At 44.9% G+C, this 20,300-nt stretch overlaps 1 protein-coding gene across 1 annotated transcript; it reads left to right on the forward strand.

The window, feature by feature from the left end:
• The first annotated feature begins 1,369 nt into the window (after positions 1 to 1,369).
• On the forward strand, positions 1,370 to 19,564 carry UBE2J2 (ubiquitin conjugating enzyme E2 J2). The gene is made up of 7 exons (XM_058161247.1): positions 1,370 to 1,575; positions 9,417 to 9,547; positions 10,912 to 10,952; positions 11,898 to 12,000; positions 13,328 to 13,466; positions 13,621 to 13,701; positions 16,298 to 19,564. The coding sequence occupies exons 2-7, from the start codon at positions 9,417 to 9,419 to the stop codon at positions 16,583 to 16,585; spliced, it is 783 nt and encodes a 260-aa protein (XP_058017230.1). The 5' UTR covers positions 1,370 to 1,575; the 3' UTR covers positions 16,586 to 19,564.
• Positions 19,565 to 20,300: the final 736 nt, after the last annotated feature.

The following is a 20,300-nucleotide window of genomic DNA, read 5'->3' on the forward strand; positions in this document are numbered from 1 at the left end:
CTCCCTCTCAAGCCAGCTGCAATCACTCCCCATCGCTAGCCTAATCTGGCTTCAGGCGCTATAAACTTAATAGGGGAGGAGTCTCCGCTTTAATGCCTCCGTCAAGGCAATCGCAAGCAGTTCAGATCGCTAGCCAATACGGCTTCAGGCACGATAAATTCAAAACGAAAATAATTTTATGGTTGGGGTCGCCACATCGTGGGGAATTGTATTAAAGGGGTCGCCACATCGTGGGGAATTGTATTAAAGGGGTTGCAGCACTATAAAGGTTGAGAACCACTGGTCTACATCTATCACTAGCAACATTTAAATATAGGTAATTCATATATCTATATCTATATATCATCTATATATCTACATACCTATATATCCAAATCTGTATCTATATATCTAATCTATGTATCTACATCTATATCTATACCTATATCTATATATATAATTTTACTTAATTTACATGCTCCTCCAATCATGACTGGGCATATTCCAAACCCCAGCCCCGCATATCTTTTTACTTTATATACTTTATAAGCTCCTCCCCCCCTGCATCTTAAAACTATAATAGACCCCCTTCAAGGTAATACTCTCAATATATGTTTTCTATTTTCTATTGAAAACTTTCCTTTTTTTCTATGCATCATGGAGTTACATTATTCAGTTACTTGTTAACAAGTATCCAATTTAAAAAAACAAAACAAAACACCAAAGTTTGAAAAAGATGCCCTGAGGCGGCATAGGCACCTTCGAAGTAAAATGGGTCTCCATATTTTCTGGGTGTGGGCGTCTTAAATATATTTATTTAATAAAATATAAATAAATAAATAAATAATAAATAAATAAATAAATAAATATTTATATTTATTTATTTAAATATATTTAAACATAGAGTTTGTTCTATCTATATAGTTCTATCTATAGTTTGTATTACATATGGTTTGTTCTCGACTTCTGAGGTGAAGCGACTGAGGGGGAAAAGCTTTGCGTCCATGGCGCTATTTTGGACCGCGCTCGCGTCATCCCGGGCGCATCCCCGCGCGGTTTCCACGGCAACGGGCCAGCAACGCGCGGGAAAAAAAGAAAAAAAAAAAAGAGGACCAAAGCGTCTCGAGCGGCCCCACGCGCACGCGCACAACGAATGAGCTATTAGAGGGGTGGGGGGGTTTAGAACGCTCCGCCCTGGGGGGAAAAAAAAAAAGCCGACTACGACGACAAACACGGCGTCGCTCTAGCCCCGCCCTCCGCCGGAGCTCTATGGCAACCCCCGCGCCCTTAAAACTTTTCTTCTTCCCATATCCCTTCGCCGCCGGTGGCAAGGCCAAACCGGAAGCGCTCCCCCCCTTTTTTTCCCCCCCTCGCCGGAACCGGAAGTGGCGAGGGAAAAGCGGGGAAGCCGGCCTTTTAGTCGGGCCTGCCCTGGGCAGCCATCTTGGAGGGTCGCGGTGGCCGGAGCTGGGGCAGCCGCGTCTGAAGGAGACAAGGCGCCGCCGGGTTGTGAAGCTGACTCCGGCGCCCGGCTTCCCCTTCTCCCCCCCCTCCCCCTCGCCCCGAGCAAAGAGGATCGGAGCCTAGCGAAGAGCGGTAAGGACTCGGAGCCGGAGGGCCCCTTTGTTATTGGAGTGGTTCCCTTTCCCCCCCACCCCATGGTGCTGATGCTGACTCCCATCGGGCACAGCCTGGGCGCCCTGGCAAGGGGGGGGGTGGTGGGCGTCGTTATGACCCCTTTCTTTACTCGCTCTCCTCCGGCGGGGAAGGGGAGGGGGTTGGGTGGGTGGGTGTGCCGGGGATCGTTTAGAAAAAGGGGGTGAAATCCAGGAAAGCAGGTCGTGTGGATGCAGCTCCCGCTAAACTGGGAGCCGAACACGTGTACTCCAAACGGGGAGTTTTGGCCAAGGACACCCCCACCTCACCCCACCCCTCCTCCACCAAGCCGGGTTGCTTGCTTTAGGAACCGCAGCTTGGGCTTTCAGGATGCTAACTTCCCCCACCCCACCCCCTCGGATGCATCTAGCTTAGTTTACTTTATTGTCATTGTACATGGTACAACGACATTAAATGCCGTCTTCATTGTATTATATATATACTCTGTGTGTGTGTGTTTGTGTGTGTGTGTATGTATATATAAAATGTATACATGTATATTATATATATGGGTGTGTGGGTGTATATACATATGTATATATATATTATATGTGTTATGTATGTATGTATATATATATGTATATTATATGTGTGTATGTATATATATGGGTGTGTGTGTGTGTGTGTATATATAAAGTGTCTTGGCGACGTTTCGACGAAGTCTCATTCGTCATCTTCAGGCTTCAGCTTCATGCTTCTAGGAGCAACGTGTGATCGCAACTGTTTCTTGCTTTTAACTGCTAGCGTGGGTTTTAAAAGGTTAAAAGGAAGAAACAGCTGCGATCACACATTGCTCCTAGAAGCACGAAGCTGAAGCCTGAAGGTGACGAATGAGACTTCGTCGAAACGTCGCCAAGACACTTCCAATTTTACGTGGGAGAAACCCGAATAACCAAAGACCTATGTATATATATGTACATGCATATATATAGTTAGATAGATATAGATATAGTTTCCTGATTGCTTATTTGTTCCCTATGACTATCATTAAGTGTTGTACCTTAGAATCCTTGATGAAGGTATCTTTTCTTTTATGTACACTGAGAGCTTATGCACCAAAGACAAATTTCTTGTGTGTCCAATCACATTTGGCCAATAAAGAACTCTATTCTATCTAATATGTATGTATGTATGTATGTATGTATGTATGTATGTGTATATATATATAAAGTGGACTTTTTTCCTATCGAAGCAACCTGGTCTACCCAAATATAGGAGGGAGCATTCTGATTCCCTTTCGCCTTTCAGGCCCAGTCCAGGAGCCCTCACAGGCAATCGCTTTCGCGACAAGCTATTTTGTGTTAAATTTATATCTACTGACAAAAGAAATAAAGTCATAATAATATAACTATAAAAATAAAAACACAAACATACATCCTTTACATTCTATATAATTCAAATTGAAAACCCGATATTGCACTATGTACCGTAGAATTCAGTATGGTTATTGCCCTGGGAGAGAAGCTTGAGAGATATAGGCTGATGAGAAACTCCCTCGCCCATCATCCCCGGCAGCTGGGGCTTCTGGGAGTTGTGTTCTATCTAGGCTGTTATAAACTGGCTATCTGCTATAACTGGGGTGGCAGGGATGGTGGTGCTGATGGGGACACTTAGCAAAAGCAGGCAGAAAGAAGCTGGGTGGTTTTGGCTTTTTATCTATGGTGCTAAGCTGGAGATTTTGCTTTAGTTTAGTGGCTTAGCTCAGCTATTGTGGCTTGTTCGCTGAACTGTCTCTTAATTGATTTATTCGACTTTCCCGACTCGCACAATATATAACTTTTTGGGGGCGGCTTACGGTTGCGTGGAAACATTTTTAAAAAAAAAACCACAGCCAAATTATATTGATTGTTTCCTAGTATGATTCAACTGCTTATTTGTACCCTATGACTATCATTAAGTGTTGTACCTTATGATTCTTGATGAAGGTATCTTTTCTTTTATGTACACTGAGAGCCTATGCACCAGAGACAAATTCCTTGTGCGTCCAATCACACTTGGCCAATAAAGAATTCTATTCTATTCTATTCTATTCTATTCTATTCTATTCTATTCTATTCTATTCTATTCTATTCTAAGAATTCAAAACGAAACGCAGCATCTGGAACCGCAAGAACAGAATAGCAGAGGAACAACATAAAAGGGGTGGGGGGAAAAACCCCATTGTACAGTCCATTCACAAAAGCCTTTCATTCTGGAGAGTGATTGGCTCTGTCCAGGTGATCAGGGAAGAATAGTGCTTTTTTGAGTCCTGGCAGATGACATTGTTTCAACCCAAAAGTGGAGCTCCCCAGGGTGAACGGAGAGAGATGGACACGGGCAGTAACCTGGTCTTGTGCCATGAAGGGCTTTATTTAATCTCAAATCTTGAATTAAACGTGGGAATCGTTAGGGAGCCCTGTGGAAGTCACAGTGCACAGGTGTTATGTGAGTGCATCAAGGTGCACCTATAATTAGTTGCATCCTGGATCCTGGATTTCAAGGGCCTTCCCACGCAACACACATTGCGGTTGTTCAGGTGACCAGGGGCATGAGTGATCATAAAAGCAGGCCCTGGGATCAGGCACCACTGACAACACACGATAAACCAGCCACAGCTGTCCTGTGGTTCTCCAGCAGAAGGCCAAAATTGAAGATCCATAGGATAGGATAGGATAGGATTTTTTTTATTGGCCAAGTGTGATTGGACACACAAGGAATTTGTCTTTGGTGCATATGCTCTCAGTGCACATAAAAGAAAAGATACGTTCATCAAGAATCATAAGGCACAACACTTAATGATAGTCATAGGGTACAAATAAGAATAGGACAGGGATAGGATAGGATAGGATAGGATAGAATAGAATAGAATAGAATAGAATTTTTTATTGGCCATGTGAGATTGGACACACACAAAATTTGTCTTGGTGCATAGGCTCTCAGTGTACATTGCATCTCGGTTCTTATTCGTGGGGATTCTGCCCGATTTAGAAAGAAAATAAGAGGAACCCCTCCCCACCCGCAAAAGCAGCAAACTCAAAACCTGTAAGTTGTTTGGGTTAAGCCAAAGCTTATTTCTCACTATCCCAGATCCCCACAGCTTTCAGTCACCGGGAGACAATCTTTGCTTAGGGTGTAATAATATATCTGATTTTTTCAGACAACATTGACTTGGTATAAAGCTTCAACAGAGTCTAAGGCAGTTTCTGAAATGTGTGGATTGTCCCAGTTTATAGCTGCACATAAACTTTGTCTGGTGTAACCTGGTTTAACCTTTGCTAAACAAAGGAAATGCTTTGCTCCTTCATCTAGGTCACCATTCCAGCCTGGCTGCCACATAGGGCCTGGCGTGGTCTTGTTTGTCCCCAGCCTCTGTCCTTTGAGCCTTTGCTCGCTGGAAGGGACCGGTTCCGTTTCTGGGAAAGCGATCAAAACTTAGAATTAAGGAGAAATTTCTTGACAGTTAGAACAATTAATCATGATGTGCCTCCAGAAGTTGTGGGTGGAGTTGTGTTTTTTTTAAAGAAGAGATTGGACAGCAATTTCTTTGAAATGGAATAGGGTCTCATGCTTGAACAGGGGGTTGGACTAGGAATCTTCAAGGTCCTCCTCCAACTCTGGTGAAAAAAGCTGATTGGCAGGTAGATCGGCCTCCCGGAATACCCCCAATCAGCTGTTCCCAGAGGTGAATTTTAGCAACAGGTTTCTTGGTTGTGAGCTTTTGTGCCTTGCCTTTTTTTTCTGCCTCTGAAAGCCTCCAAAACAGCTTCAGGAAAAAAAGCCTCTGAAACTCTGTTTGGGGGCTTCTTTTCTGAAGCTTCATTTCTGATGCTTTTTTCAGCCTCTGAAAGCCTCTGAAACAGCTTCAGGAAAAAAGCCTCTGAAACTCTGTTTGGGGGCTTCTTTTCTGAAGCTTCATTTCTGATGCTTTTTTCAGCCTCTGAAAGCCTCCGAAACAGCTTCAGAAAAAAAAGCCTCTGAAACTCTGTTTGGGGGCTTCTTTTCTGAAGCTTCATTTCTGATGCTTTTTTCAGCCTCTGAAACCTCCGTTTGAGAAGCTGGGCATGGCTACATTCAGAGTATAAGACGCACCCAGATTTTCACCCTCTTTTTTGGGGGGAAAAGGTGCGTCTTGTATTCCAAAAAATACGGTAACAACTTCTTCAGCTGAGTGCCTCAGATTAACTAGGCCTGCCAACAGGATGGGGTAATCCCAAATTATTTCCTTGCAAAAATACAATAGGCCCTCTTCTAAGGAATTCTCCCATTCCTCAGAAGGAAAATGATCTTGTGGAATTAAGCCAGGGGTCAGCAACTCGCGGCTCTGGAGCCGCCTGTGGCTCTTTCACCCCTCTACTGCAGCTCCCTGTCACTCAAAATATGGGTCACAACCACCAATGTGCAACACCCGCCGGCGCGCGATCTATTGAGCTTTTCAACCCCCGGTAGGCCAACCGTGGATAAATCCAAGAAAAGAAGAAAGTTTCAGAAGAAAACAATTCATATGTAGTTGAATTTAATGCAACTACATAGGCTAGTTTTGTGGCCACTCAAGAAATAGTCAGGCACGGGAAGGGTTTTGTGGCTCCTGGTGTTTTCTTTTCTGTGGGAAACAGGTCCAAATACCTCTTTGAGTGTTTAAGGTTGCAGACCCTTAAACTAAGGCAAGCCTCTTATGTAACAAGAAAGCCCTTTTCTTTTGAGAAAAGCTTATTATTGGAAATTAAACTGGTAGGCTTTTAGTGCCAGGGAAGAGAATTAATACATTTTTTTTAATTTAGGGTATGTTTATATCTAGGCATGGTAGATAGAGTGTTTCTTTTTCCCCACAATAGTCCTTTGGGATTGTTTGATTTGCGCCTCTGCTTCCTAGAGTCTAGCCCAGCTCCTTGGTGACCTCTTCCCGATTCAGTATTTGTATTTATGATTCAGCTATATCTGAGCAAGGAACTGTTGAGGTGAACTGGATTTATTTTGCCTTCCGTCATCCTTAGTCAACGAGGTTATGACGTTTCCTCGCCAGGTAATTCTGGAAGCTACCTGGATGAGATAGGCAGGCTGTGTGGTATTTGGGTGCTACTTGGCTGGGGTACGTTTTGAGGAGAGGAATTGATCAAGGCAAAAGTGGGAGGCAAATAAATTTGGGGCAAGTTGAGCCCTTTAGTTGTGAAGTCTTTCACTGGGACATATGTGAATCCTGTTCCCCATTTCCCCTGGAAACGTTAAAAGAAATGGCCTTGATTTGGCTTAGAGATGATCTCCCTGCTGGCTCATTTGCCAACAAAAGGCAAGTGCATTGCAGTTCTGGATTGCTCCCAGTGGCTGCCAAACATTTGCCTTCCTCCCCCAGCTGGTACATCATCCCAAGATGCTGTTGGGACTGCAGGCCCCCACCCACCCCAAATTTCCTGGGCTTGAGTTCTTCACCTTTGGAGCTTTCTTATGGATCCTTGAATGTCTCCTGGACTTTGTGATGACACTGATCCAGTTCTCCTTCCAGCTTATAAAGAGGTTCTACCAGAGGGAGGTCCATGGAGTTATCGACAGTCCAAGCAAATTTCTCTAGTCGGTTGCGTGAAGGTGGGCAGAGGTCAGAGATCGGCAGAGGGGTCAAGGGTGGTGGTGGGTTTGGAGTTTGGAGTTTGTCTTACTGAGGAAAAAACCCGGATCTCCAGATTCGGATTTCATCCAACTGTGCCGGTTTACCTATACTAGTAAAAGAACTTTGAAAGATTTTTTCTGCAGGAGGGGGTTTTCTGGAACGCTGACGCCTATGTGACTTCGAAAACTCAGGTGCCAACCCTGCAGCTGACCTTAACTGAGGCCATTTTGAGGTCACCGAAAGGGGCGTGGGAAAATACCAAGCGGGCTTTACGGGAAGCGGCGGAACCCCACGCAACGCAAGTCGACAAACGCCGCAGCCCCCCCCCCAAAATGCCGTTCCACGCGAGGAGCAAGGTTTCACCTCTCAACGAAAGTACCTAAAGTTAAAAACTCCCTTGCAAAAAACTTAAGACCAAAATTTCACCGGGCCTTTCCCTATAGTGAAAGTCATCAACGGTACAACTTTAAACTCCCTCGCTAGTTCGGGAATGTGCATCCGGTTTTTAACACGGCAGCTTGTTAACGCCAGCAGTAGGGCTCTTAGATCAGGCAGCTGCAAAACCAAGAGTAGTGCAAGGGGAGATCCGTTAGGAGGTGAAGCACCTCCTGGATTCTCAGTTGCATAGGGGCCGGTTGCAGTACCTAGTGCAAGGGGAGGGGTACCCCCCGGTCTCTGAAGCTACCCAAAGTCATTCAAGCTGACATTCAGCCTGGCTGTGTTAAAGCAAAAATGAGAATGGTGGCAGTGCAGCTGGAATGAACAGAATAAAAATAGAATTACACTATCATTAAGTGTTGTGAGTCTTACGAATGTATCTATTCTTTTATGTACACTGAGAGCTTATGCACCAAGACAAATTCCTTGTGTGTCCAATCATACTTGGCCAATAAAAGAATTCTATCTATCAAATAGAATAGAATAGGAATAGAATAGAAAAGAATAGAACAGAACAGAACAGAATAACACGAGTTGGAAGGGACCTTGGAGGTCTTCTAGTCCAACCCCCTGCTCGGACAGGAAACCGTACACCACTTCAGACAAATGATTATCCAACCTCTTCTTAAAAACTTCCAGTGTTGGAGCATCGACAACTTCTGGAGGCAAGTTGTTCCACGGATTAATAGTTCTCACTGTCACCACTGTCCATGGGGTCGCTCGGCAGTAAAATCCCCTTTTGCTCTTAATCTGATCCCAGGTTCAAACCCCAGCACCTTCTGATCTCGCGTCCAAATCAGGAGACACAAAGATGTGTCGGTCTTTGGAATCGGTGGTCTAGGGGAGAAGAAGATGATGCTGGAATAAAATATTCATTGTGCCTCAATTATAGGACTGGGTGAAAATGTCCCACGAAGGTTGTATTAAGTCTCCCTTATTGAGTTCTAAAGCATTTCACTTCCAAGTCAGCTAAGAGTCCTTCTCTCAGGAATGCAAAGCTGGTCGCTGTTTAGAATTCTTACCAGCTATCTTACACTTTCTCAGAGCATTACATACCAGCCTCAATTTTCCCATCCTCCTACACCTGGATATTTCACAACGGAGCACAATCAGAAAAAAACAAAAACAGAACAAAAGAATTGGAAGTGACCTTGGAGGTCTTCTAATCCAACCGGTTGCTCAAGCAGGAAACTTTATATAATTCCAGACAAATGGTTGTCCAATCTCTTCTTAAAAACTTCCAGGGTTGGAGCATCCACAACTTCTGGAGGCAAGTTGTTCCACTGATTAATTTTTCTAACTGTCAGGAAATTTCTCCTTAGTTCTAAGCTGCTTCTCTCCTTGGTTAGTTTCCTTCCGTTGTTTCTTGTCTTGCCTTCTGGTGCTTTGGAGAATAGCTTGACTCCCTCTTCTTTGGGGCAGCCCCTGAGATATTGGAAGACTGCTATCATGTCACCCCTAGTCCTTCTTTTCATCAGACTAGACATACCCAGTTCCTGCAACTGTTCTTCATATGCTTTAGCCTCCAGTCCCCTAATCCTCTTGGTTGCTCTTCTCTGCACTCTTTCCAGAGTCTCTACATCTTTTTTACATCATGGTGACCAAAACTGGATGCAGGATTGCAAGTGTGGCCTTACAACAGCGATTATAACTTGTTATCCCCCCCCCCCCGGCTAACCACTTTGAGGCTTCTCTTTCAGCTTGTGGAGAGCTTAAAACCCTTTGGCTCGGTTGTTCCTTATCCGTTTCCCCTCTCTGCCTGCAGATGAGCAACTCCAGCAACAAACGCGCCCCCACCACGGCCACCCAGCGACTCAAACAGGACTACCTGCGCATCAAAAAAGATCCAGTGCCTTATATTTGTGCTGAGCCTTTGCCATCCAATATCCTTGAGTGGTAAGAATCGGGGGTGGGGGGAGGTGTTTGCTGAACCCAAAAGGCGTCAAGAGATTGAACCTCCTTAAGACAAGAATGGGGGGGAAAATAGTGGTAGGGAAGTTCTCTAGAGGAGGGGTGACAAACTCAAGGGCCGCAGGGCCACTCCGGAAGCAGCGAAGGATCGGCCCGCATTGCCTCTGCCTCCCGAGCTACGTTTTCCCTGGCTGAGGGTTGCAGGAGGTCACCACAGCTGAAAATGGAGCTCACGGTGGCAGAGTGGTTAGAGTGCAGTACTGCAGGCTGCCTCTGCTGACTGCCGGCTGCCTGCAATTTGGCAGTTCCAATCTCACCAGGCTCATGGTTGACTCAGCCTTCCGAACTAGGTAAAATGAGGACCCCAATTGTTGGGGTCCTCATAGGCTGACTATAAATCGCTTAGAGGGGGCTGTAAAGCGGTATATAAGTCTAAGGGCTATTGCTATTCCCTCCCTCCCTCCCTCCCATTAGAATGCAGTATTGCAGGCTAACTCTGCCCACTGCCAGCAGTTCGATCCTGACCGACTGGCTCCAGGTTGACTCAGCCTTCCAGCCTTCCGAGATGGGTAAACTGAGGGCCCAGATTGTTGGGGGCAATAGGGCTGACTCTGTAAATCGCTTAGAGATGGCTGTAAAGCACTGTAAAGCGGTATATAAGTCTAAGCGCTATTGCTATTGTGCACAAGGGCTTTGTGTGGCCCTCCCGGGCTCCATTTTCACTGGCAGAGGGTTGCAGGAGGCCGTCGCAGCTGGAAACAGAGCTCGGGAACCCGTTTCCACTGGCAGAGCACTTGGTCCACCAAAGGCACCCCCAACACGAGTGATATCAAGCTGGCCACGGCCCCCCAAGGTCAACCACAGCCCTGATGTGGCCCTCAGTGAAATTGAGTTTTACACCCCTGTTCTAGAGGCTAAAATTCCTGATCCAGCTCACTTTTCCCAAAGTCTCACCAGCTACTTAGTATTTTTTTCACACTGTTGGAAGTTTCTGGTCTGTTTTAAGCCTTATGGGAGGGGCCAATCATCTCTTGGCCCTACTCCCCAGTCGTCCTCTTTGCTTGAGCTGCTCTTGCCTTCTGGCAGCTCTTCTCATGCGTGCATTAGGAACAGGCTCCTCCTGTTCCTCTGCCTCACTACTGTCAGTCTCTGGAGGCTCTGGAGTCCGCACCTCACTCCCAGATGGCCCTGGTCCTACCTCAGCCTCATCGCTGTCCAACTGTTGCCAGCTCCGCAGGCTGCTGGTGGACCACAACAGATCTTTTGAAAGGGCAGTATATCCTCGTTCCTCACTTCTGATTCGATATATGACTTGTGTTAATTGTACTTTTTGTTTTGTTTTTTTGCAGGCATTATGTTGTACGAGGACCTGAAATGACACCCTATGAAGGTAAATTGTAGTTTGGCATCAGAGTAAAAGCACGCTAAACATGAGCCTCCCTCATGGAGAAGTTGGGAACATGTGTTTTAGTCTTGCTTGAGCACAGAGTTCCAGGGCCTTTTTCCCCCCCGTTCTCTTTGTTTAATATTTTTATAATCACGTGTGTGTGTGTATATATATATCATAGACTCCTACGTAGTTGGTCAAGAAGCATCAACTTCCAAAATTTATTGCCAGGAATGTTTGTAGTTGCCAGGTGAGATTCAGGTGCTTCAGAGCCTGGGTGGCGCAGCGGTTAGAGTGCAGTACTGCATCTGCTGACTGCTGGCTGCCTGCAATTTGGCAGTTCGAATCCCACCAGGCTCAAGGTTGACTCAGACTTCTATCCTTCCGAGGTTGGTAAAATGAGGACCCAGATTGTTGGAGGCCATAGGGCTGACTGTATAAACCTCTTAGTGGGTAAAATGAATCCCTCCCTCCCATTGGTTAGAATGCAGTATTGCAGGCTAACTCTGCACACTGCCAGTGGTTCGATCCTGAGCAACTCGCTCAAGGTTGACTCAGTCTTCCATCCTTCCGAGGTGGGTAAAATGAGGGCCCAGATTGTTGGGGGCCATAGGCTGACTCTGTAAAGTGCTTAGAGAGAGCTGTGAAGCACTGTGAAGCGGTATATAAGTCTTAAGAAGGGTGAAGGGCTGGTATCTAGAAGCGCTAGCATCGTAGGAGGATAAAGGAGATGGCCAGAGTAACTCATCAGGCAGGACTTGTTTTTAATCTCATCTGCATATTTCGGAGAACTTTCTCCTTTTCATTGAGTTGCTTGTAACCAAAAGGAGGCCCCCATCGTTAAATCCAGAAGTTTTCTTCTCAAACTCCGTTCATCAACTCCTTTGGATAACATGCTTTGCTGGGAAATTTAAAAACGGTTCTCTTTTCCCGCTATTCCTCTTTCAGGTGGCTACTACCATGGGAAGTTAATTTTCCCCCGAGAATTTCCTTTTAAACCTCCTAGTATTTATATGATCACACCAAATGGAAGATTTAAATGCAATACAAGGTAAGATCATTTGCTTAATGATTTCCTGTTTTCTCTCTCTCTCTCTCTCTCTTGGCCGGTGATTTGAAAGCATCTCTTTCACCTCTTGCGCTTAATTAATATTGAGAAATATTTCACTAGGGACGACTTGACCTCGTGGTACCATGTTTGAATGTAAATCCGCATCTTCACTTTGAACATGATTGCTTCCGCCCTGCGTATTCTCAGTTGTCTTGGAAATAAACAGGTACCCTGTTTCCTCCCAAAATAAGACATCCCCTGATAATGAAACCAATAAGGCCAAGCGCTAATTTCAGGGTTCAAAAAAAATATAAGACAGGGTCTTATTTTTGGGAAACATGGTAGTCCTCGACATACGACCACAGTTGATTCCCCCAAATTTCCGTCGCTAAGCTAGGCAGCGGCTAAGTTGAATTTGGCTCCATTTTATGACCTTTGTTGTTGTTAAGCAAATCGCTGCAGTTATCATTTGGTGGTTAAACAAATCTGGCTTCCCTTTGGTCGTCAAAAGATGGCTGGGACGGTTACAAATGGTGATGCTGTTTTATCAATGGCTAACTAGGAGAAACAGAAGTTAGAAACTTAAAAAGCATCAGGAGATGATTAATAACCCTGAAGATTTACTAAAATGGATGAGCAAATATTATCTATTTTATTCATTTAACATGAAACTCAAGTCAACTGAACATTCAAAAACGCATCACAAATACCATTGACTGGTGCTAATGGTTGATCTGGGTTGCTGCCAGCGTCCTAGGTATCAACCAAGTACCTTCTTAAGATGTACGATGTTCCGAGTAGCGCAGTTTTTTGCAGTTCTCCTGGTGTTATTGCGGGAAGTTGCAATTCGTTGATGTATCTTATAAAATTCTTGGACATGGTACCAAGTGCCCTGATGACAATGAGCATCACTGTGACATGTTTCATCCATAGCCGTGTAGTTTCGATGGCCGGGTTGCAATATTTCGTGATTTTTTCCCCAGTTCTTTTTCTTCGACTCTGGCATCTCCTGGTCTACGTTTCGGTTTTCGACAACCGTGATATCTGGTGTGTTGTGTTCCAAATGACAATCTGTCTGTATTTGAAAGTTCCACAACTAACAACATAATAATTATTATTATGTTATAAATATTATTATTATTACCATTTCTTAAAAACAACTGTATTCAGACAACACAGTTTATATAGACATTGGATTTTTAGGTTTAACGTTATAAAAAATAAAAAAATCATTTAAAAAAAAAAAGGGAATCTTGTCCCGGTGAATATTTGCTGTATCTCTGCTGTGATGGAGCTTCGATGTTTCTGCTTTTTTTATCCCCTGTAGATTGTGTCTTTCCATTACTGATTTCCACCCCGACACGTGGAACCCAGCTTGGTCCGTCTCCACAATCTTGACAGGCCTTCTTAGTTTTATGGTTGAAAAAGGCCCCACTCTGGGCAGTATAGAAACAACAGAATTTACGGTGAGTGAGCCTCTGTTGCCGACTGCCGTTTGTTCGCTTGCTGATTAAAAAAATCAGCCACAAAGGAATCCAGAGGCAGATGTGGGACTCTTGGTTTTCTTTTGGTAGTTCCAAGACTGACTTTTCCCCCCCTCTTCTCTTCTTGCTCCCCCAGAAGAGGCAACTGGCTTCGCAGAGTTTAGAATTTAACCTAAAAGACAAAGTTTTTTGTGAATTGTTTCCCGACATGGTGGAGGTGAGTGAGTGACAGGCTAGTCTTTTCCTTGGGCAGTGGTTCCCAACCAGTGTGCCGCGGCACTAAGGGGTGCCGTGAGATCTTTTGAGGGTGCCGGGAACTTTTGAGCTACGGAGATTTTAAATATCTATTTCCTTATAAGGGTGCCGGGAACTTTTGAAAGGCTTTCCAAGGGTGCCTCAAACAAGAAAAGGTTGTGCCTCAAACAAGAAAAGGTTGGGAACCACTGTCCTTGGGTGATCTTTCCAGTTTTTTGGTGTCTTTTTTATTACACTTGGTCGTGTTTTTTTATTTGGAGACGTCCACGGTCCAGAGCAACATTTACTTCACCTAGAAATCCACCCATCCTTGTGAAAAGAGTCTCAAGGCTCTTGATTGTGTCACCACCTGAGCCCATTCCAGCCTCATCTTAGTGTCCATGGCTTGCTTGTGAGCAATAATGCCATTAGAGCAGGGATGTCAAACTCAATTTTATTGAGGGCCACATCAGGGTTGTGTTTGACCTTGGTGTTGTGGTCCACTGACGGCCAGCAGAGCTGGCAGCAGATTCGGACAGTGAGGAGTTTGGGGAGGAACATGGGCCAGTCCTGGAGTCTGGGGCAGGCTCGGATGAGGGCTCTGAGTCAGAGGCAGAGAGGGGGCCAAGGCCATCTGGTAGTTCTTTGCTGCCTCCGGAGATTGGCATCAGCGAGGCAAAAGAACAGTGTGAGCCTGTTCCCAGTGTGCGCATGCACAGAGCTGCCAGAAGACAGGAACAATTAAATAAACAGGGTCGACTTGGGAGTAAGGCTTGGAGATGATTGGCCCCTCCAATAAGACACAAAAGAGAAGCAAATGGAATATGAGCTTTTGCAGGAAGCAATTAGTTCATCTGGTCAGTAAAAGCTCTGGAAAAGTTCTGTTTGACTCTGTGCTAAGTTTGGCCTTGTCCTGGGTGTGGCAATTAGTCCTCTGGCAGCATTCCAAGGGAGATAAGGTGGGTGTTTGTAAACACTCCCCTGATAGACTGTTTGAGAAGCCTTTCGGACTGGGAATGACAATAATTCACAGCCATTTGAATTAAAGAGGTTTGCCGGGACTAAGATTGTGCTGTTTACTTTCTAAGGAAGCCTAAATCAGAACACTTGGGGGTCGGGGGTGTGTGTGGACAGGATGGGCGTGGCCAGCCCAAAATCACTCGTTGAGGAGGCAGTCGCAGGCAAAAACGGAGCCCAGTTGGGATGCGTGCAGCTTCCCTGAACAATGTTTTCGCTGCCAGAGGGTTGAAGCTGTCGTGGCTGAAAATGGAGCCTGGGAGGGCCCCATGTGGGCCTACCGTGCTCCATTTTTACTGGCACAGGTACTGTGGGCCGGCCCTTCGCTGTTTTCAGAACAGCCCCGCAGACCAGTTTTAAGCATCCTGTGGACCAGATCCAGCCTGTGGGCCTTCAGTTTGACCACCCCCGCATTAGAGGATGACTATGGACATCTGAAAACCAGACCAGAAAGTTTCTCTTCTGCGGGCTTTTAACCATAAGCATTATTTTTGAAGGTTTTCCTTTAATTGTATTTATTTATCTTCCAGATTCTTATGTCCTATTGATACCTTTAATATTCCATAAATTTAAAACAGAGGGATTTGAGATATTTGCATAAAAAACAGTTCAATAGCTTCTTTTACTTTTTTCTCCTATACCATAGGTTTTCATACTATAGCGGGAGGCTTATAGAATCCTTCCATCCGCACAAAAAAAGAGCTAGGGAAAAAAAAAATCTAGGATCGTGGGGTTTTTTGCCAGAAACAAATAGGAGCCTGCCATCTGAAAGCTCTGAAAAGGTTTTGGTTCAAACCCAGAATGGTGAAACTACCGTATTTTTTGGACTATAAGATGCACCTAAATTTAGAAGAGGAATTCAACAAAAAAAAAGTTTTTGGCCTCTGCACGCCCCATTTTCAGGCCTTTTGCAGCCGTTTTTCAGCCCGTTTTTAAGGCTTTTAGCTGCCTGTTTTCAAGGCTATTTTCAGCCTGTTTTCAAGGTTTGTTTCAGCCTCTTTTTGAGGCTTTTTTCACCCATTTTTGAGGCTTTTTTCGGGCCGTTTTTGAGGGTTTTTCAGCCTTTTTTTGAGGCTATTTTCAGCCTGTTTTCAAGGCTTGTTTTGGCCTGTTTTCTAGGCTTTTTTCAGCCCATTTTTTGAGGCTTTTTCAGCTCGTTTTTGAGGCTTTTTTTTCGGCTTGTTTTTGAGGCTTTTTTCAGGCCATTTTTTTCTGAAAAAAATTGGCCAAGAAAGCCTTGAAAATGGGCAAAAAAGCCTCAAAAATGGGCTGAAACTCCCCCCCCAAAAAAATGGGCTGGAAAAAGGACAAAATAGGGCGTGCGGAGGCAAAAAAAAAAACAATGAGCGGAGCTTCGGCAATATTTGGTCTATAAGACGTGCCAACATTTTCACCCCCTTTTGGGAGACAAAAAAGCGCGTCTTGTAGTCCGAAAAACACAGTAAGTTCCCTCTTTTAACTGAACTTCGGCTTGCTTATCTGACAGAATTTTCAAACTGGCACGTTCGATCTTTGATCTCTTCCTGCTCTCTTATCTCTCCTTGCCCTTCTCGGCTTTCCAGGAAATCAAGCAGAAACAGAAGGCCCGAGATGATCTCCACAGCCGGCCGACGACTCTCCCGCTTCCGGATGTCATCCCCGACGGGGAAGCTCATCACGGTCAGAACGGCCTGCCGATCCTTAATGGGCACCCGCCTTTGGCTGCGGCGAACAACCCCCTTGGCCTCCAGCAAGCTAACCGCCACCACGGACTCCTGGGTGGAGCTTTGGCGAACTTGTTCGTTATAGTGGGCTTCGCGGCCTTCGCCTACACAGTGAAGTACGTCTTGAGGAGCATCGCGCAGGAGTGAGAGACGCTCTGGAGTTTCTCCTCCTCCTCCTCCTCCTCCTCCTCCTTCCAAATCTGGATTTTGAGACCAAAATAACAGTAGTGGCAGGAAGGAAACGAAAACGAAACATTTGGGACTCTGCGGGGTCTCGAACTCCCGACTGTGGGCTAACTGCTGTGATGTGTACAGGGTTTTTTTCTTGTTGTTGTTGTTTTTAATGACTGGTTTTGGCCCATGGAATTAGTTGTATCGGAGGGAAGGGGAAAACCTTGCTTGGGATTGAAAGGATGGGATGGGAATGGAGCAAGGAAGAAGACAAACACTTAACTCCCAAGAAAAGAAGAAGAAGGAAAAAAAAAACCTTTCTGAAGCTGTAGGATCTAAATTTACCGGCATACAAAATCTCCGTTTCTTTTTTCTTTCTTTCTTTTCTTTCTTTCTTTTCTTTCTTTCTTTTTTTTTCTTCAGTGCACTCTGAATTTGTTCTAGCGATCTTGGAGCTTTTGGAGAACGGGGGCTGGAAGCATCCACTTTTAAGGCGACGTGGTGTTTTTGGGTTGATAGAGAAGACTGGGTTGGAAGAAGATGGGCAGCCCTTGCCTGTTTTTAATACGGATGGGTAGCTGAGGAGCGGGAGGTAGGGGGATAGAGGAATAAGGGGGCGCGCTCGTTGCTTCCTTGAGATCCCTTAGATTGCCTCGCTCGACGTGTTGACTGCTGCTGAACAGGTTTCCCAAACCGAGCAGAAGTTTGCGTGAAACACTACTACATCTTCCAGGAAGCGTTTCGCATAATAAGCTGCCGATGGCGGGAGAGTGAACGTAAAACTTTTTTTTTTAAAAAAGTCAAGCGTGGAGTTGAGGGTGAGGGTCAAGCTTTTGACTCTTTTGAATCGACACTGAGCCGTCCCCGCACAGTTTAGGAGTTTTGGCGCTAACGCCTTTTTTCGCAAAAAGAGACGCCTTTTCCCGCTCTCCCAGACGAACCCTAACGGTCAGCGGTTACTTTTCGGAGTAAGGTGGTGTGTATGTGTGTGTTGTTGTTTTTTAAAAGCAGGCACGTTCTTTACCCAAACCTCATCACAAAAGTAACGGTTTTTCTCCTTTTTTAAAAAAAAAAATTCTGGCCCAATTAAAAACTTGCCCAATTGCTCTTTAAAGAGAAAGACAGAGAGAGAGAGAGAGAGAGAGGTGACAATGAATGGCCAGGTCTAACCAGCTCTCCTTGGTCTTTTGATGAGCATTTAAAAAAAGAAAAAAAGTTTAAAAGTTTGGTGTTCTGTTTCTTTTTTTATTTTCCCCAAAAGGACCCCCGTTTGATGACTTGGGGTTGCAATCATGTTTTGTGTTTTTGTAATTCATCTCCAGGTTTTGCTGCTACAAAGAGAAGGGGAGTGGAAAGAGTGAAGCCCAGATGGGTGGGCGTGGGAAGGAATTTTTCAATCAATTCCTTCTGGGTTTGACCCCGCGCCCACCTGCCCACCCCAAAGGCTTTGGGGCTGTTGTCTGCATTAGTCCTAGGCCTGGGGTCTGCAAAGCCACCAAACCTGAGGGACTCTGGGAGTTGAAGTCCACAAGTCTTAAAAGAGCCAAGTTTGCAGACCCCAGGCCTAGGCAGTGGTGGGTTTCACTTACCTTTGCTATCGGTTCGCTTGCGCATGTGCAGAGTGTATTTGAGGACATCCAGGCGGGTGGGCAGAGCCTCCCACCGCTTCCCCTACTACCAGTTCGCCCGAACTGATAGCGAACTGATAGCAACCCACCACTGGTCCTAGGCTTTCTCTTGCTCCAGTTGAAAGTATCCCTTCTAAAGCAGGAGTCACTCAAAAGCGAAGATTTTACATGCTTTACACGGGAGAAGTTAAACAGATAATATTCGGGGGGGGGGGACACCCTATTTATTCTCAGCCAGAACAACTGGACCTTTTAACATTCCCCATTCTGGGACAGGGGGAAAAAAAATCCCACAGTTGCGCTTCTGGAATTGGTAGGATGGTCTTGTCCATATATATATAAACAGAAGAAAATTTTAGCTACCCATTTAGCGTGGTTTTATCAGCCCCCCCCCCCCAGGTTGGTATTGCCAAGGTCGAAAGAGCCCTGTACTGCTAAATACAGCTTTTTTAAAACTTTCCCTTTGTTCCAAGGTATTTTAAAGATGAAGGTTTCTGGCTTTTCGTTCACTTTTGAGTTATACTGGTTTTATTCCCATTTTTGTATAGCTCCCACCCGCCACCCCACCCCCGGAAACCCATACACAAAACAAAATTGGAAAAGTTTTTGACTATTGGAGTATTGACTGGGGAAAGGCAACCAGAAAAGATGAATTAAATCCATAAGCTGTTTAATTTAAGAGACAAAAAGTGAATTACCTGCTTTCGACCAATTTCGCTGCCAGTAGGTGTGGTTTAGTTCTCCCAGTAGCTCTATACGTGAAAACAGACGTTTGTTAAAATAAATCTTTATTGTCAGCGTATGAATGGGAAAGAGAGAGAGAGAGAGAAAGATAACTATGATTGAAAAACAATTTTAAGACAGCCTCAATATGCCAGGCGCTATTGTGGGTTTACATCTCCCATCATCCCTGGGTCACAGGGATCTGGGACAAACTGGAGAAGGGCAGTCGGTTGGGGAGACTTGATTTAAAATATGTATTTCCGTTTTGTTTTTTTTTTAGAAATACTTCAGGGATTGTCTGGCTTTTGAGGAAACTTTGTGATTATTATTATTTTTTTTCCTCTCCTTCTAAAGCTTGGCCTTCTGTCCATGTTTTTGCACCCGCGGTGGTCACGAAATCTTAAATGTACATATTCATACCAAGGCATTTCTTTCTACTTGAAAAAAAAAAAAGAAAAAGAAACATAGGTCGCGTTCTTTAGTACCTGGAAGGGGTGGGAAAAGAGGAGACTTCTGTTCAGTGCAGGTGACTTGGTTCACAAATGGAAGCTAAGCTTGGGTTTGTTTAACCATAGTTTGTTGAATAAATCACTGTCTGAGTTCACACTTGTGCTCGATTGCGTGGGGTGGCTTGCAAGCTGCATCGATGGGAGTTCTCACACGCGGGTTTTGACCTCCCTAGGAAGGCGTTAGCGGAAATCGGCTTCATGAATGAATTGGCCTGCTGGCCAAAGGGGAGTTTTTAGAGGTTTGTTTTCTGTAGCGCCTTCAAAAGGGCAGAATTTTTTTTTTTATTGTGTGCGTTGTGTGTGTGAAGGGGAAGAGAATGTTGTGTGGGTTCTAAGCCAGGTGAGGAACCTTATTTTTGTTTTAATCCAACAATATTTGGTTGGTCACTTGCAGAAGAATCCTCTAGCGCAGGGATATCCAACCATGGCAACTTTTAAGACCTGCCTGACTTCAACTCCCAGAATTCCCCAGGCTGAGGATTTCTGGGAGTTGAAGTCCGTAGGTCTTAAAATTGGACATACCTGCTCTAAACTGGGCATACCTGCTCTAGTGTTTTAGGGCCTATTGGAGCTGGAGTAAATATTTATTTAGGCAATGCAGTTATATAGAGATCGTGGGGGGGGGGGGGGAGAATTGTGACCAAACGGAACTTCTACTATTTGCAAGAAGTTGCAAGTAAAATAAGGGGATTCATTTAGGTAGAATGGGTATTATTAAGCAGGGACATGATAGATACAGATGGAAAGTTTATGTCCAGAAGCTTCCAAGTATGGGATTATGGGGACAAGTAATCGCAGAGGTCCTCTACTTTGGAGCAGGTTTGAATATCA

The sequence above is a fragment of the Ahaetulla prasina genome, chromosome 18 (assembly GCF_028640845.1).
Source record: "Ahaetulla prasina isolate Xishuangbanna chromosome 18, ASM2864084v1, whole genome shotgun sequence".
NCBI classification, from domain to species: domain Eukaryota; kingdom Metazoa; phylum Chordata; class Lepidosauria; order Squamata; family Colubridae; genus Ahaetulla; species Ahaetulla prasina.